Source organism: Phalacrocorax carbo, chromosome 1, assembly GCF_963921805.1.
Source record: "Phalacrocorax carbo chromosome 1, bPhaCar2.1, whole genome shotgun sequence".
NCBI classification, from domain to species: Eukaryota; Metazoa; Chordata; class Aves; order Suliformes; family Phalacrocoracidae; genus Phalacrocorax; species Phalacrocorax carbo.
Genome location: NC_087513.1, coordinates 151906519 through 151925913, shown reverse-complemented (window position 1 = coordinate 151925913; position 19395 = coordinate 151906519). Strand labels below are relative to the sequence as shown.

At 38.2% G+C, this 19395-nt stretch overlaps 1 protein-coding gene across 3 annotated transcripts in view; it reads left to right on the top strand.

Annotated features, from left to right (window-relative positions):
* Positions 1-19395, top strand: part of ATP11A (ATPase phospholipid transporting 11A) — a 135950-nt gene that overhangs the window by 79421 nt on the left and 37134 nt on the right. For all 3 annotated transcript variants that reach the window (XM_064440179.1, XM_064440188.1, XM_064440195.1), the window contains exons 5-12: positions 1920-2027; positions 7402-7530; positions 8008-8111; positions 10172-10222; positions 12920-12984; positions 14625-14706; positions 15974-16124; positions 17429-17626. In XM_064440179.1, coding sequence (XP_064296249.1) covers positions 1920-2027; positions 7402-7530; positions 8008-8111; positions 10172-10222; positions 12920-12984; positions 14625-14706; positions 15974-16124; positions 17429-17626 — 888 coding nt within the window. The remainder of the gene's footprint in view (positions 1-1919; positions 2028-7401; positions 7531-8007; positions 8112-10171; positions 10223-12919; positions 12985-14624; positions 14707-15973; positions 16125-17428; positions 17627-19395) is intronic.

Here is a 19395-nt window from a genome sequence, read left to right as displayed (position 1 = left end):
TTTCTAGGTCAGAGTGCTCCTCATTTTAGCTCAAAACTTGTAGGGGGAGTGTCTGTATTTCTTATGTACCTATGACGAACTATGGTGATTAAAACAGTAACTAACAAAAATGAGTGTGGTGGGTTGACCCTTGCCAGCAGCCAAGCACCCACCTAGCCTCTCACTCACTTCCCCTCTCTTGTGGGATGGGGAGAAAATAGAGGGAAGGTGAAAAGGCTCATGACATGTTAGTGATCCTTTGATAGGGAAAGCAACAGCTATGCACACAAGCCAAGTAAGGTAAGGATTTCATTTGCTACTCCCTTCCAACCTGTGATTCTGTGATTCTATCAGCAGGCTGGAAAGCAGGGCCTCAGCATATGTAACACTCGCTTGGGAGGGCAAGTGCCATCACCACAAATAACCCCCTTCTGCCTGCTTTTCCTGAGCTTTTCTTGCTGAACAGAATGCCCTATGGTGTGGAATACCCCCTTAGTCAGTTTGGGTCTGCTGTCCAGGCAGTGTCCCCTCCCAGTCTCTTGCCAGCCTATTGGTCTTTTTTTGCTGTGGGGGAGGTGGGAGAGAAAGACTTGATGCTGTGCAAGCACGGTTCAGCAATAGCCAAAACACTGGGGTGTCATGCAACCCACTTTCAGTCCCGATTACGAAGCACAGCAGTGTATGTGCTGCTGTGAAGAAAGCTAACTCCATCCCAGCCAGACCCAGCACAGAGGGTAATTTTGGTTGTCCCTGAATATGATAACTGATTACCTTCACAGTCTTGATGACAAAGAACAGTGTTTCCATTTCTTTACAGTGCTAACTATACACAATTTAGTATATTCTGTAGTAGAATTCAGCTCTTGCTGGTGAGTAGAAGTTGTGATACACACAACAGCTAGTATTTTAGGTGTGGCTTTCCCACTCTTAATATTTTAAATGTTACACTTCAGAGTCTTACTGTGATTTGGCAGTGGTCAATCAAAGCCTGGATTATGATATGCTGTGCCTAGTGCTGCAGTTCTATCTCCTTTAGTCTCTCTCCCGACAACTGGTGTTGACTTTGGGACCTGCTTAAGGAGCTGTACCAGGCTCTGGAATTATATTACACTAAAGTGATAAAGACTCTGAGTTCCCAGATTATCTCTGAGAGCATCTGTGAGCATCCAAGGCAATGATACTTTTGTTCTACATGGACTTTTCAAGTGTGCTCAAGAGAGTGAGATGTAAAAATGCTGTGGAATACAAGTAATATTTTCTATCTCTCAGGCACTGGTGTCTTTGTCAGTCCCAATCTTCATCCTGCGGCAGGACCTTTCAAATGGAAAGTTGCAGATTCCCTGTTCTTTACTTTGTCTGTTTTATGGTAACTGGGCAACCAAAATAGGTTACTCTACACAGTCTTTTAAAACAAAATTCTTCAGGGCTATATATATTGTATATAGGGTTAAAAAGTTTGATGTAATTGTTTGACAATCAGGAAATATGACAACTTTCAGTCATGTTGTCCCTTTATCATCTTTTTTTTGATATGGAGTCCCAGTCTTTCAAATTACATTTTCTGCACTTTCATCTTCTCAGCAACCGCTTCTATAAGTACTTTGCACTTACTCAAGTGTCCATAGAGCATGAGCAAGAGATGATCACTTAAACACTAGAAATTGTTCTACACATTGCAAACATCTCTATTCATCAGTGTGTCTTCATTAAAATACATAATTTTGTTGACTAATTGTAACCATGAATATTCATTTCCATATATGTCTAACATGACTGTTACTGACGTGTATCACAATTTCAGTTGTTCTAATGAGAATCTTTTTTTTCCCCCTTATCTTGATCAAGGATAATTTCTTAAATTTTTGTTGCAAGCTAGAGCTGTTCTGTGTCTCTATAGCCAAATGTGCATCCCTGCATCATTCCATTTCACTGTTTTCTAGGGTTATGAAGATTGGCTTCGACATAAAGCTGACAATGCAATGAACCAATGCCCTGTTCATTTCATTCAACATGGTAAACTGGTTAGAAAGCAAAGCCGAAAATTAAGAGTAAGTAACTATGACTAAACAGATTTTAGGAGACAGGCTTTACTTCACACTTCTCGTAAAACAAATTATACAGAAATGTAGTGTACATGATGTTGTAGCATTTATTACATTAAATGAAGTTTAGACCTACAATATACTAGTTTTCAATATAATGCCTCTGAACAAAGTATTTTTGGAAGCTAGACATGTTTCTGCTTTGTCTTTGCTTTATTAACTTCTCTTGTAATTTTTCCTTTGTCTTCCATTTTTTAACTTGGAATTTCGCTCATGATTTGTCTTTTGTCTTTTCTCCATTTTCAGTCCTCTCTGGGTATGCACATTAATAATTTAAGCCTGATTATGATAGTTAATGCTACCAATTTGTCCTATGTATACAACACGTATATATGGATACATATATATACACCACACATTGAGAATACTTTCTTCATTACCCATCAAATCACAGCCTCTTCAGTGGCCATCTGAATTCGGCTACATTCACTTCCTGGTATCTTGAAGGTTATTTTCAGAAATTAATCTCTGCTGCTGCTTTTTTTGTTTGGTTGGTTGGGTTTTTTGTCAGCAGATCAACTTTTCATCATTATTCTCTTCAGAACTCAGCAAATTTGATAGATATTTGTTTGGAATTTCCCTATTTCTAATATGTATGTTAGGGATCTCTCTCTCTGCTCTGCCTTGTTTGGGCCTAAATGGCTTTACAGTATTCATAGCCTTTCTGCTGTAACCTTCCTTTTGAGTGTAATAGCTTCAGCCTAGGGCTTCCCAGTAATAAAGAAAATCAAAACATCGCATGCTTAGTATTCCATGTGTGTAACTAGATGCCTAAATATTCCAAATAAAAATAATCAAGTACCAAGTAACTGGAATTTGTGTTCCATTAATTAATCTGTCATCTATATTTTCTCAATTTCTCCCCTATTCTTTGCCTTTCAGAGATTGTATTTTGAGCAACTAAATGGTAGGAGAGCCAGGCGTGGGAAATATTTGCATGGAAAAGGTTATCTGTGTGTGTGGGTAAATGGGTAAAATTCTCTGACCTGAATTACTCAAGAAAACAGACTAGATCATATAAAGGTAGACCCTTCTGCACCTAAAGCCTGCGGACAGTTGATTAAAGAAAGGAAGAAGAAAATTGCTAGAAGATGAGGTTCCTTTTTCACAGAATCACAGAACAGTTGAGGTTGGAGGGCATCTCCAGAGGTCCTCTGGTTCAACCCCCCAGCTCAAGAAAGGAGACAGAGAGCTAGTTGCCCAGGACCATGTCCAGACAGGTTTTGAATATCTCCAAGGAGGGGGGCTCCAAAACCTCACTGGGTAATCTGTGCCAGTGCTTGGTCACCCTCATAGTGAAAATGAGATGGACCCTCACATATTTCAGGTTGTGCCCCTTGCCTCTGGTCCTGTCACTGGGCACCACTGAAAAGAGCCTGGCTCCATCCTCTTTGCACCTTTAGCTGACACAGTGGCAAATGTTGTGAGAACACCTTTTAAGTATTAAGATAATCCTCTTTGCTAGTATTTTTAATTGCTTCAGATTTTTTTTGTTCCTGCCTTTTAAATTGCAAACTGTTTTAATAGGCTGTTGTATTATAGGTTGCTCCTGGCCTGTAGGGGTGACTTGTATGCCATGCCTTACAGAAAGAATCTTTCTAGATTAATTAGTAAATAATAATAAGGATCATTCAACACTATGATATGTTGTCATGCTTTAGCTCCATTCAGCAGCTAAACCCCACACAAATGCTCACTTACTCCCCCCACCCCTGGGGGATGGGGGAGAGCATCAGAGGGTCCAAAGTAAGAAAACTTGTGGGTTGAGATAAGACCAGTTAATATTAAAAATAAAACAGTAATAGTAATAATGCTATAATGAAAAGGAAAATAACAAGAGAAAGAGAGGTGAAACCACAGGAGGAGGGAAAAAACCCTAAACAAGTGATGCAACTGCTCACCTCCCACTGTTCCCCAAGCTGCGACTGCTGCTTCGCATGGCTAGCTCTCCCCAGTTAATATACTGGGCATGACTTCATATGATATGGAGATCCCTTTGGTCAGTTGGGATCAGCTGTCTTGGGTGTGCCCCCTCCCTGGCATCTTGTGTACCCGGCAGAGCATGGGAGGCTGGAAAAGTCCTTGACTAGTGTAAGCACTACCCAGCAACAACCAAAACATCAGTGTGTTATCAATATTATTCTCATACTAAGTCCAAAACATAGCACTACACCAGCTGCAGTGAAGAAAATTACAGAATCATAGAATCATTAAGGCTGGAAAAGACCTCTAGGATCGTCAAGTCCAACCATCAACCCAACATCACCCTGCCTTCTAAACCATGCCCTGAAGTGCCATGTCTACATGTCTTTTAAATACCTCCAGGAATGGTGACTCTACCACCTCTCTGGGCAGCCTCTTCCAATGCTGGACCACTCTTTCAGTGGAGAATTTTTTCCTAATATCCAATCTAAACCTCCCCTGATGCAGCTTGAGGCCGTTTCCTCTTGTTCTATCACTAGTTCCCTGGGAGAAGAGACCAACTCCCACCTCACTACAACCTCCTTTCAGATAAGTATAGAGTGTGATAAGGTCTCCCCTTAGCCTCCTCTTCTCCAGGCTAAACAACCCCAGTTCCCTCAACCTCTCCTCATAAGACCTTCTCTCCAGACCCTTCACCAGCTTCCTTGCCCTTCTCTAGACATGCTCCAGCACCTCAATGTCCTTCTTGTAGTGAGGGGCCCAAAACTGAACACAGCACTCAAGGTGTGGCCTCCCCAGTGCCGAGTACAGGGGCACGATCACTGCCCTGCTCCTGCTGGCCATGCTATTCATGATACAAGTCATGATGCTGTTGGCCACCTGGGCACACTGCTGGCTTATATTCAGCTGGCTGTCAACCAGCACCCCGAGGGCCTTCCCTGCTGCGCAGCTTTCCAGACACTTTTCCCCAGGCCTGTAGCATTGCATGGGTTGTTGTGACCCAAGTGCAGGACATGGCACTTGGCCTTCTTAAACCTCATACAGTTGGCCTCGGCCCATTGATCCAGCCTGTCCAGGTCGTTCTGCAGAGCCTTCCTACCCTTGACACTCCTGCCCAACTTGGTGTCATATGCAAACCTACTGAGGGTGCACTTGATCCGTTCATCCAGATAACTGATAAAGATAGTAAACAACTCTATCCCAGCTAAAATCATGACATCTGTGAAAGGCAAAAGTAAGATGACTCTTGTCTTGAGTTGCACCTAAAAACTCTTTCTGATGTGTAAATGTTTTCAGTGGCATTTGAAAAAACTCCAGACAGTGGGTGTTTTTTCTCACGCTTGTTCTTGTAGTCACACTTTAGTGTCAGGAGGGGTTTGTTCACTAAACTGGCCTCCTGACTTTCTGTCCAGATTCAGTGTTCTGAAGAATTCTAATTTTTCCTTTCATGGCATCTGTAGAGGTGATTACACTTGTAGTAATATTGCTGTGGTTTAGGTAGCTGATCATTAAATTAATGTTGTTTTCAGTGCTAAAGAGAGCTAGTAAACTCAAAATAGTTTTGTGGTGTTCTTACAGTTTGTTCTAGGAATAGGTGGCTTCTGTTTCCTGACAGTTTACTCAAGATAATTCCCTAACAGTGTTTTTTCTGGTTTTGGTAAAGTTCTCACTTTGAGGGCTTTATTATGAGTCATCATGTCACAATCTCTCATAATTAATGATTGCAAAAAGGCAAGTTCTCTTGAAGACTCATCTTGGAAGAATAAGGCAACTTGAGCAGTAGTCTGGTCTGTCAGGCTCCACTGGTCTTCAGGTTGAAGGCTTTGTATTGTTCAGGCTGGCTCCAGCCAAGACATTCACTGCTTCCAGTTCGAAACTTTACCTTCTTCGTCTCACTACATATCTTCGCTTCCCTCAGTCTGCAGAATGTTATGTAAGAAGTCATTTAATCAAAAGGAAATACATGAGGAAATGAGTCCCTTCCTAAATCTGAACAGCCCAAACCTTTTTGTTATTTGTTAAAAGTGCAGCTTTTTTCCCCCCGAGAAATGGAGCAGCCAATTGTCATTATTCTGTTTTAATAAATCTCTAATTTTTGTTCACAGACCCCAAATTAGTAAACAGTACAGCTCTACTGCTGCACTAAAAGTTGTGATTTTCAAAAAGATGCCATCATTTACACAAAAGATGGAAAACTTCTTATTGAAGTTTCTGTTAATTTTCATACCTGATTGTTGTAGATGTGCTTGGCAGCTTGCATTCTCCTATACCATATGTATAATCTGCAATTTTTCATTGTTATTGATTTTAAAAAAGCCTTTTTATACATACAAGAAGTTAAATCTCATTTATTATCATCCTCCTAGTTACTGAATACATTTTAGTAAATCTGTACTTAGTACTGTTAGTAGTACTTTCTTAGTACTGTTGCATTTATGTGACAGTAAATCTGTCACAATTTTATTGTCAGTTGTTATTACTGCTGATTGTTATCAGACTATTTTACTTAACTAGAATTTACTGCTAAGGACTTTGGCTTTAGAACCAAGAGAACAATGATTAAGCTGAATCTTATAATGAATTATGACATAAAAATATGCTGAGCTACATGAACTACATGAAAAATTGCAAAAATTACATATTTTGGTGGGATTTATATTGTTATTTTGATATTATTAAAGCATATAGTATATCTTTGCTATTAGTTCTTTCATATATGTATATATATTCTCCTATGTAAAAGGTGAGCTCCAAAAATGTATCAAAGGGTGTTTTCCTCAAAGGAATGCTTTACAGTGATCTTTTGAATTTATAGTTGGTTGACTGTTCTGCGAGACTCTTAACAGGCTGTAATATTATCTATATTTACATGAATAAGAACTTGCTCATTTTTAAACATGGATAAATAAATAGGATGGACATCTAGTGACAGATTCTGTTGACAATGTATTCTGTTTCCTTGGCAGATTTGGAATTCTTAGCTTTTTTAGCTACCTCTAATTACAATATTCTGAGCTAGATGCTTCTCCTCAAGAGCCAATGAGAGTAGCTCACATCTCTAGCTGTTTTTAAAACAATATTTTGTTATATTTAGTCTTAAAACAAGGATAGTATCTTGCATCTCTCAAATAATGTTGCAAAGCTTACTAAGACAGTACATGCAAAGTGGTCTGAGATCCTGAGAGGAAAGGTAGTACACAGTAGACCTCATTCGTTCTCGAAAGTATAATTCAGTTTTCAGAGGTATTTCTGTAGTTCTTTAGTCCTGTGGTAAATAAAATTGATGAATTTTCAAGATAGTTGACTGAATCTAGGTTTTGGTTTTGAAATCTGAAAATTGGACTCCTACATAAATGATAAATGCATTTTATTTTGTTGTGGTTTTTTCCCCCCCCAGGTTGGAGATATTGTAATGGTAAAAGAAGATGAAACATTCCCATGTGACTTGATATTTCTATCAAGTAGCAGAGGAGATGGAACATGTTTTGTTACAACAGCTAGTTTGGATGGTGAATCCAGTCATAAAGTAATAAAATGTTCTACATTTTCTTTTTAAGGCAAAGTTTGCATTTAATTTTTTATACAGATCACACTATGACTTCATGCTTATATGTGTGAGCACATAGGCTGACTTGTGTAACTTTTGTTTCTACCAGTTGATTTAATTTTTTTTAAAGTTTCATTATTTTATGAAAGTTTTAAAACATTTATTTGTGGTTTTGTTGGTGTCCATTATAGGCGTGCAGATTGGAGATAATGCTCGAACTCTGTGTATTTAAATGCTTTTCACAGTGATCTGATTTGCGAGTACCCTGGAAAGTATTTGCATCCAATCTAAGATGATGCCCAATTAGGAGCATTTAAAGGTGCATCTTATTTGAACTATGAGCTATTATGTAAAAGACAGTGGATCTGTTTCACGCTGAACTGAAGAATATCTGCAGATTAATGACTCATCTGTTCTTAGTTTTTTGATCTTATTTACACCTTTTATTTATTCCAGACTTACTATGCTGTTCAAGATACAAAGGCATTTCACAATGAACAAGAAATCGATGCACTACATGCAACCATTGAATGTGAACAACCTCAGCCTGACCTTTATAAGTAAGAAAATAATTCTTACGTGTTTCATTCAAGGTACCCTACCACTAAATTATAAGAATATCATAATGAAAAGATAGTGGCTGCATCTGCATAGTAGGCCCCATGGTGAGCTTGAAGTCAGGTTAGTCTTCCACACATGCTCCTTTCCTGCAGGTAGTTCAGTGGTCTCCAAAGGGGGGTGCGCAAGACAATCCATTGGGGTGCGTGACAAATTTTTAGAGCTTCTATTAATTTTTTTAGTAGAAAATATAAGGAAGAAATTAAGCTTTACTAATATTTAATGTATTGACATTGGCACCCTCACTTAGTCTGTCAGTTAGAGTTCTATGTCGCATACAGTTTGCAAGGTGTCCTCGGGGAAGGGAGGGTATTCCACAACGTGAAGAGGTTGCCGGTGGCGTCCTCATTCATTCCTTTGCTTTCAGCGTATTGTGGAGTATTGCAATTTGTGTGTGCCTGGATAAGTGGATTTGGCTTGATCCTTTTTTAAATACATGGTTCACGAAGTAAACACTTGGAAGTTGAAGCTCATGCTGTTTATAGATGGTGGAATTTCCTGGGACAGCTGTTGAGACATGAATAATGAGAACACATTGGTAGACAGCTTCTGTCTCTGCTAATTTTTACTTGGCACTTTACCTCTCAACAAATCACAGTAGTGAATCTTTCTTTCCAAAGGCACATGGTAATTTTACATCATGATGAATTATAACAAACTGTATGGTGTCTTTAGATGTGGCTCTACTGTGTTGTATATTCTCTCAGCAGAAAAGGTGCTGCTCCTTTGAGCCTGAGAGGTTCCCTTCCAGGGTGACAGACCCACCAACTCCCTGCAGTTTCCTCCTCCATCCAGAATGCTACTGCCAGGCTTTATCCCTTTTGGTTTGAGGTTACCCACTTGGATAGTGTTATTACAAATACACAGTGTACTGGGTCTGGCTGGAATGAAGTTAATTTTTTTTTGTAGCAGCCCATGTGGTGCAGTGTTTTAGATTAGTGACTAGACCAGTGTTGGTAACAAACCAGTGTTTTAGCTGTTGCTGAGCAGTGCTTGCACAGTGTCATGGCTTTCTCTGTTTCTCACTCTGCCCTCCCAGAAACTAGGCTGGGTTGGGGCAAGAGGGTGGGAGCGGATACAGCCAGGACGCTGACCTCAACTGACCAGAAGGATATTCTCTGTTGTAGTGTTACGTTCAGCAATAAAACTGGGGGGGAGGGAGTTTTTCCCAAGTAGCTGTTGCTTGGAGACTGGCTGGGCATCGCTCTGCATATGGGAGGTGGTGAGTGGTTGCCTTTGCATCACTGTTATCTTTTTCTTTCGCTTATTAAGCTGTAATTATCTTGCTTTTGCTCTCCCAATTCTCTCCCCTGTCCTGCTGAGGGTGGCGGGGGGAATGAGCAAGAGGCTAGTGGGTACTTAGTTGCTGTCCAGGGTCAACCCACAACACACAGATAAAGTGTACTTAGAGATATTCAGAGGGAGAATTGCCTATTGGCTTTATGCTTTTATTTTATTTAACTCAGCTGTAGGTTTTAAGTTTTGTAAAGGATAGTAACCACACTGTTACTTACCACAGGTAGCTTAGAGAATAAGATGTCTTGTCTTATTAGAAGATTTAGTCATAATTTTATATTTTAATATGCAAATTTTGCATTCACTGTTCTGTGTATTTTTCTTTTTGTATCCAAATTTCACATTCACTTACTGTTCTGTGTATTTTTGTATCTACACGCTTTAAATATACCCATATGTATCTCTATATTCTTGTTTGCTTCCTGGATAATTAATTGGAAGCTGTTTGCTTACTGTAATGAATACTTCCTATAAAATACTTCTCAAATAAACTATTCTCACATATACGTTTAAAATATTTTAAGTGAGAGTAATTGGCCTTTTAAAAATATGTATATATGGTATATGTGGTGTATATACATCTCTATATAGAGAGAATGACATGTCCTTGTGATGTACATTTAAAAAACTGAAATATTGGGGGATATATACGTAAGAATACACAAATTAGAAGTGCTGTTAAACTACCTGTGTATTTCCCTTGCAGATTTGTTGGTCGAATAAATGTTTACCATGACAGGAATGAGCCTACTGCAAGGTAGGGAAAATCCTGGGTTTTTACTCATTTAAACATTTTTAGGGTTGAATAAGTATCAATAGTGTGAATTGCCTTTCTTTCACCAACATTGTCCTGCCTTGTCTTACTGATAAAATATTTTTCTTTTAGAAGTTTACAGACTGTAATTTCATATATCATAAATATTTCATACTTTAATCAGTTAGATTTTTCTTATTTTATGTCTTTATTCTACTTGAATCTTTGTTTGACATGTATTTAGTTTGTAAGTGAAGTTGATAGGATTTTGAGGGTACTTGGATAATGCACCATTAGCATGGGATCTTGGTAGCGTGCCAAACAGTATGAATAGTATCACATGTATATTTCTCTTATTTTTCTTCTTAGAAATTGAGGAGTTTGAACGTGACAAATACCATGTTTAGTTTTACAAAGGGGGGGGTTGTACATTTGTCCAAAATGTCCACAATGCAGTGCATGTTCAGGAAGGCAACATCCAGGGAAATGCATTTTGTATGTGGTGTAGGAGACTGTGCTCTGTTACCCTGGGTCTGGCACCTAGAAGGGTCAGCTGCCTGTGCAAATAGGTTTCAGCCTGAAGGGAGTGCAGTGCTTTCTGCTCAAAGAGCAGTCTGTAGTCCAGGACATTTTTTGTCCAGCAAATAGAGAATTAAAATGATGCAATACAAAAGAGGCACCAGTCTTTCTGTCTGTCCTCCCTAGGATCTTCTGTCTACCCAGCAAGGAAGAGACTTGCTATACCTGATTTTGTTCAGGACCTTGCCACAAAGAGACAAAACTATAGGAGGGAAAGGCTTCTTGCTCGGGTGATATCCTAGACCCCAGTATATGGGAGGTTACTCCATTCTGGCTAAGTGCCTTCCTAATCTCGATGTGTCTGCAGAGATGTGATTTTCTATGTCAGTAAGCAAAAAGGAGGGGAAGCCTGGCTGCTGAGTATGTCAGTGTCATAGCTCCCTCAGGAAGCACCTGTATAACTGCCCTGCAGTGCAAGAATCTCTTTCACCATCCAGAGTGACCATCTGTCAGCAGTTCTGGTCTGTGTTCTTCCTGGGGTCCCTCAGATAAGAGGAATCAGGCAGAGCATTGTCCACGTCAGCTGTTGCAGCAACAGCTGCCTACTTCCAGGGAGTAGGCATCTTCTCCCGAGGATCCTTTTCACATTGTGTGATGTGCCACGTAATAGTAGATTTCTATAGTCTGCTATGGAAACAAGTCTTTTTTGCATTTTTCACTTTAAAGATTCTTTTGACTTAACAAAGTTGGTTGGAAGTGGACTTGGGTGGGAGAGAAAGGGAAAATAAGCAGAAAATATCTTTTTAATCTCAACAGCGATAGATTGATCTGTGTATAACACTGAATGAGAAGAAAATCTGTGGCATTAAGACTTGTAATCCTTGGACTGCACTATTACAGCAACTGGTATTTTTTACTATATTGGGGTATAATGTCTTATAACCCAAATAAAGAAGGGCAACAACGTTGGTGAAGGGTCTGGAGAACAAGTCTTATGAGGAGCGGCTGAGGGAAGCTGGGGTTGTTTAGCCTGGAGAAGAGGAGGCTGAGGGGAGACCTTATCGCTCTCTACAACTACCTGAAAGGAGGTTGTAGCGAGGCGGGGGTCGGTCTCTTCTCCCTAGTGACAAGCGACAGGACGAGATGAAACGGCCTCAAGCTGTGTCAGGGAAGTTTAGGTTGGACATTAGGAAAAACTTTTTCACTGAAAGGGTTGTCAAGCATTGGAACAGGCTGCCCAGGGAGGTGGTTGAGTCTCCATCCCTGGAGGTAATTAGAAGAAGGGTAGATGTGGTGCTTGAGGATATGGTTTAGTGGTGGATTTGGCAGTGACAGGTTAGCAGTTGGACTCGATGATCTTAAGGGACTCTTCCAATCATAACGATTCTATGATTCATATAACATTATTCCACTGGTTTAAATGGAACTAGTTTCAAGTTTTACATCATAGTTATGGCCCTGAGGTTTTTGTTTGCTAGGAGTTTCTTGATTTTTGGTGGTTTTATACCACAAGAACAGTTTGAATAACATTCAAAAACACTGAACTTGCTTCTTGCTTCGTTTCCATTGCTATATAAATAGAGTCTGACAATTCTGCGTGCTGTCTATAAAGTAGTCCTTGGTTTTGCACTCATATGGTGACTTGTATTACATGTCATGCTTCAAAATATTATCTTAAACTGCATGGGGATCCTTAGAATAATTGCCCTACTACTCCTCAATAAATTATCTTTATGTTTTGAAATGTATACAGTAAGTATGAAACAATACCTTGTATGCCATTTATACTTAAAATAATATGGAAGGATGTATTGTCCTTAGTAATTAATTCTAACATTCAGGACAATATAGTTTGTAAGCCTAAAAAAGATTTGAGTCAGTATTTTTAAAAATAAGCACCTTACAATTAGGATGATTAGTCTTTAGTTAGGTACCCGCATATGTGGTTTTTAGATGCATTGGTTTAAGACTTGAATTGTGAAATTATGAGCTTAATTTTAGGCATATACATACATATATATATATTTAATTTTCACTTCAAAGCCTTAAATACTGCCTAATAATTTTGTTACACAAAATAAAAATATTTGAATAAAAGTAATTTCCTCTTTTATGTGGCTTCCACTAAGGTCTGCTGTTTCTTTCTAAGTCTTCATATTTTGTAATACTTATCTTTTGCAGGCCATTAGGATCCGAAAATCTGCTTCTTAGAGGAGCCACTTTAAAGAATACAGAAAAAATCTTTGGTAAATATTTTCTTTAAATGGACCCTGAAGTAATAAACAAACATTAAACAAGGTTACAACCTTAGAGTTACTACTGAGCATATGATTTAAATTGAATCACTTAATTTAGAAGTTTTTATAAGGTTTACTGTTGCTGTAATTGCAGTAGAGTAACTGTTAATAATGTACAATGACAATAGAGATTTTGGGAGGGGGATTTTATAGTTTAGTCTTCAAGGGTTAGTGGAGATGACTCAACTTCTTCATGTAAATATATGGCTTTTGAACAAGCACTGTGAATTAGTATTGTTGTTCCAAAGCAGTTAATGAGCCTGTTAAAAAAACTTAAATCTGTTTTGCTCATTTGTCAAAACAGATACCCCCAACCAGATATAATTATGGCTGTTAAAAACCAAAACAAAACAACTAAACAAACAAAACAAAAAAAAACCCAAACCGAACAAAACACAACCAAACCCAAATGAAACAATGCCCCCAACACCCCCCACCCCCGCAACGGTTCCTGATCAAAATTTGACTTTCTGCTAGCCAGTGTATTTTGTGTGTATGAATTGTCTTTGTTCCACAGAAAATGGAATATTTTAGCAGAAATAGGAAGCACTAACTGAGATATTTTTTTTTAATTCTTCAAGAAAGCCTAGTGGGAGCGGTAGTTCTGTTGTAACAAGCCACTCTTTACTGGTGACAAAAGGGACAATGATCCAGATCATCCTCTATCATATACAACTTCTGTACTCCGAAGAAAGGTCATAGATAGCCATGAACTACTTCAGCCTGTAATACCAAAATCTTACAGCTTTTTCTTAAAAAAAAAAAAAAAGTAAAAAGCATATATTAATTTAAACTTGCTCTCTTTGCTTTTAATTGTAATCTAAAATAGATGAACTGATATAATTAGTTTGTGGTCAGTATTTCTTTAAACTTCAGAGGACGGTTTTAATACTTCTATTAACTTGCATATCAGGCAGAGATGTTCCTAATACGAGTACTTGTTTCTGCCCTGCCTAACACATGCAGTGTTTGTCATTACCCAGCACAATCCATATCCTAAATTATTTTATTTTAGCAATGTATAGGTGTGCTGGTTTAATAAATACTTTAAATCCATTGTCTTGTTTACAGCTTCTTGTTGTATTTAATTTTCTGAAGTTTAGTGTCTCAGTTTCTGTTGTCAACAGGAAATTGGTAGTATCAAAAGCTCACTTTTTCCATGAATCTTCCTGAAGCAAGCAAAATCAATGGCTACTTTTTATTGTTCTTGGATGTATCCTTTAGTTTAGGCCTATCTGGATTTTCTTTTACAGTGTATTACTTAGATTCTAAAATTAAAGCAAAAAAAAAAAAAGAACTTAAAAACGCAAAGGGATTTAGTCAAAACCGGGCTTTGGTTTGACTTTGATACATAGCACCATGTTAGCAATTGGGAACTGTGACTCTGGAATGGGATGTTAATGCTACTTAAAATTTCCCTCTAAGAACCAAGGTGTTAAAGCCGTTTCTAGTTTTTGAGCATCATCCAAATATTTTTCTTCAGACTACAGAGAATTAAAGAAATGACAGAGTATAATAATCTAATAATTACACTTATATTAAGTTATTGTACTGTGCAATCTTTAGTAAAACAAGTTGTCTAATTTCAGGTGTCGCTATCTACACTGGCATGGAAACTAAGATGGCATTAAATTACCAGGCAAAATCACAGAAGCGATCTGCTGTTGAAAAGTAAAATTTCTAATATTTATTTTGGGGGTGGAAAACTGCATGTTTGGTGAATAAAAGGGGGTGGGCTGAAAGTGTATGTTTCATTGATTTACATTTAAAGCGGTACTTAAAAGAGTACTTAAAATTTGCTTTTTAGTGTAAAATTTTTTTACTTACAAAATGTGTCATATAACAGTATAAATGAGGTTCTCAATACTGAATTTTTATTAAATGTTAAATTTTTTTAAAAAGGCCACCTTAATGTAGTGCTTTACCTTTTTAAGATATGATGGGTTTTGTGGTTTCAGAAGACACTTTAATTTATTAGAGTACACCTACTGACAGTTTTCCAAGATTATGTTCTTCAGTATCCTAACATTCCTATTCATTGCAATTAAGTCTTGAATTCAGTAAAACTAACTCTTTTGATGCACTTCACTTCGGATCAACTGCAGTAACACAAAGCCTGTCTGTGGCAGGTTTTCCACGGTTTAGCTAAAAGTAAAAGTCTCATATAGGCATATATGATGGGAAGGGAAGACACTGCTAACCTCAAGGAATGAGCTGACATTGGTTGCTTACTTCCTTTAAAATAGAGGGGATTATTTTCTACTCTTACTCTTTTATTGGACATCATCAGGTCTGAGTAAGGTGTCCAACCTTGTGATAAAAAGATGTTATTGATTAAGGCAAGGTGTACTGACCAGCTGACAGCCCTTCTCTTACACAGTGATTGAGCAATGATGGTGTCTCTCTTTCTGTTGCTCTTGATGTGTAACCTATGGCCATCATTAGTTCATGCCTATCATTAATGTAAATATAAATGCAAAGTGTTCTTGCTCCTTCTTTTTTTAGATCTGTCTAAAAAGAGTTAAATCATTACAGCTACATAGCAAAATGTTCTTAAAACATTTATATTTCTGTAAAAGTGCTTATGTGAGTGTTTTTATACTGGTTCAGGGAAATGGCATTAAAAGGTCTCCAGATACAAGCCCGGTTATTCTGATTCAATCTATGCTATTGTTTTCACTAATATACTAGGTTTGGTAATGTCATGCACATTTTGGAAACAAGTATAGCAGTTAACATTTTAAATAGAAAATGGTCCTCAGTAATATTTTTCTTCATTGTCAAAATGCTGTAGAGAAGTTATTTAATATCATAGCATTGTTAGACTTGCAGCAAATGTTTGGCTGAAGCACAACATTTAATAATAAATAATAATAAATAATAATAAACTCTGTACTTCATATGCTAATGAAATTTTTTTTTGGCCTTTTTTCCTTAGATCAATGAATGTATTCCTTATTGTATACCTCTGTATTCTCATCAGTAAAGCACTAATAAATACTGTCCTGAAGTATGTCTGGCAGAGTGAACCATTTCGTGATGAGCCATGGTATAATCAGAAAACAGAGCCAGAAAGGAAGAGAAATCTGGTATGGAAATAAATTAAAATAGAAAACAAGTTTTACTAAACCCTTAATTTATAAGAATCCTACTGAAAAGTATATACTGCCAATCAGAAATTGTTGCTTTTTTTGCTAACAGTGGTGACAGTGTATTTGTAGAAACCTTATATATTAAGTTTTTGCACTTACATTGTATGCATGAATTTAACTGATGAGAAAATGTCTGTTTCAGTGTAAAAAGCCTCATGAAAGTCTGTTGGAGTGTCCTTCATTGATGTGAATTACCAAAGAACTGATCTCGTAGCGAGAAATATAGGACTGAAAGGAATCCCAGCACAAATGGCAGTCATATAACAGACGTGTTCAAAAGAATCTGCTGTAGAGAAATCTCTGTAAAAATATCCCTCAAAAGCTTAGTTTCATATAGCCACGTAACTCTGTCAGGAGCACTAGAGACCAGCAACAGAGTTGCCAGTGTCCGATGTCCTTACAGGAGCAAGGGCGTAGTCCAGAATTGATACCCAGATGACTCCAGGTAACAAACTGAACCCATCGGTGCAGAAAGTGTAATATGCATAGAATCACAGAATCATGAAGGTTGGAAAAGACCTAGGATCATCAAGTCCAACCATCAACCCAACACCACCATGGCTCCTAAACCATGCCCGGAAGTGCCACATCTACATATCTTTTATTATTTCACTATATCCTCCTAATCAGACTGGCAGAAAATTTCCTTCTTTACCCTGCATGCATGATGAGCACACACTAGCCACGCATGTTCTAGGTTTTGCATTACTACCAGTAACACTATCTCAACCTACTCAGCAGGTTGACTTATTGACACTGAAATAGTTGAGCCAGGTTATGTGCACACTTTCTACTTATATTGTGAAAATGAAGGGAAACACATTATTTATTAATTAAATGCTGCCTGAAAGTTATGTAATTTGCTAATCCTTCAATGAGTTACTGTAGTTTAATGTATTTTTCTGGTAATCTGTGAATGTGCATTTTATTGTTTTCCTTGTTCTTATACAGGTGTTCACCACTCAATAGTTGCTCTAGAATTTTAAAACAATGATGTGTAACTGTACTCTACAGCTGCGTGTTTGTAAAGAAAAATACAAATTAAAAGTTTTTTCTTCGTGCCAAATTAGTCGTGATGTTATAAAGCATGAAGGCATACATCCTGTGCTGAACTGTGAGCTGTGAAAGGTGGTGCTCTCTGAAAGTTATTAGAAAAAAAATAATTTGCAAATGTAAGTAGTCGTCTTTCAGTTTTTGATGGTACATGAAAAATCAATACCTTTATCTTGTTTCTTTGGCAGTTTCTTCAAGCTTTTACCGACTTCCTTGCATTCATGGTTCTTTTCAACTACATTATTCCTGTATCCATGTATGTCACTGTGGAAATGCAGAAATTTCTTGGTTCTTATTTCCTGACATGGGATGAGGAAATGTTTGATGAGGACACAGGTGAAGGACCACTAGTGAATACTTCTGACCTCAATGAAGAGTTGGGACAGGTAAATATCATTGAATGATAAATTTTTTTCAACTGTTTCTATCATAATGTTTTATTTTAAAATTGTCAGTTCCAAATTTTTTTTTGCGGCTTAGTGTGCATTTTCTTTAGGGCTGATTAATTTTGAAAACAAAATTTGAGATCTTCTGATTTTCAGAATCAAAAATTCTGATTTCTCAGCCAGTAGTAGTATTATATTAGTAAAAGATAAACGCTTTAAGTAAGTAATGATTTCCCTCGGTTGACTATAGAGCGTTTAACTTCCTTAGAGTAAAATTCAGACGGAAAAAAACCCCTTTTTGTCTGGCTAGACTGACACCAAATCTCCAGACACAAGTTTCATCCAGTAAAATGATTGACTGTCACTCTCATTTTCCAAAGCAAATTCTATGTTTATTATTCTGTGTTAAGAAAATCATCACCTTGACACAGATGTGCATGAATGTTTTTTTAGAAAATATTTAGGATCCCTATTAATTAAAAATGTTTTCATAGGTTTTCAAATAAATAAATAACACTATGTATTTCCGTAAATTTGCACAGCCAAACTAGTAATTAACCATTTAGGGACACACATCTATTTGGATAAAAGGTGGTACCAAGTATTTTACTATTATGGGAGACAGTTGGCACTGTCTGCCATAAGATCCTCGTAGAGAAACTGATGAATTTTGAGCTGGATGAGCAGACAGTGAGGGGGTTGAAAACTGGCTGAATGGCCAGGCGCAGAGGGTGGTGGTCAGCAGCGCGGTCTAGTGGGAGGCCAGTAACTAGTGGTGCACACCAGGGGTCAGTACTGTGTCCAGTCCTGATTGTTAATGATCTGGTTGACAGGGCACGGTGTACCCTGGGGAGCACCCAGCTGGAAAGTAGCTTGGCAGAAAAGGACCCAGGGGTCCTGCTGGAGACCAAGTTGAATATAAGCCAGCAATGTGCCCTTACAGCAAAGAAGACAAATGGTATCCTGGGCTGCATTAGACAGAGTATTGCCAGCAGGTGGAGGGAGGTGATCCTTCTCCTCTACTCTACACTGGTGAGGCCACACCTGGAGTGCTGTGTCCAGTTCTGGGCTCCCCAGTATGAGAGACATGGGCATGCTAGAGGGAGCCCAGCAAAGGGTCACAAAGATGGTGAAGGGACTGGAGCATCTCTCATGTGAGGACAGGCTGAAAGAGCTGGGACTGTCCAGCCTGGAGAAGGGAAGGTTCAGGGAGGATTTTATCAATGTATATAAACACCAGAAGTGGGGGGTGTAAAGAGGACAGAGCCAGGTTTTTTTCAGAGGTGCCCAGTGACAGGACTAGAGGCAATGGGTACAACCTGAAACAGGAGGGCCCATGTGAATGTCAAGAAACTTTATTTTATTGTCATGGTGACTTGAGTTGCCAAGGCAGACTGTGGGCTCTCCACCTTAAAGATAACCAAAACCTGTCTGGATGTGGTCATGGGCAACCAGCTTTTGGTGGCCCTGCCTTGAGCAAGGTGAGTGGACCAGATGACGTCCAATGGTGCCCTCCAACCCTAACTGTTCTGTGATTCTGTTATAAAGAAATAACTTACTACTCCTAAATTTAAGCATTGTTCCTAGAATAGGACCCTCATGAGTACTTGGCATTATCAGTACAAATCCAGTGAACTAAATTTTGCTTCTACATTTTTGAAAGATATTATACATCATATTTCTAATGAAGGCTTTGATTGCTAATCCTTATGTGTGGTTGTAGTAAATACCTTCACAGTGATATACATGGTTTATTCCTTTTTTCATGT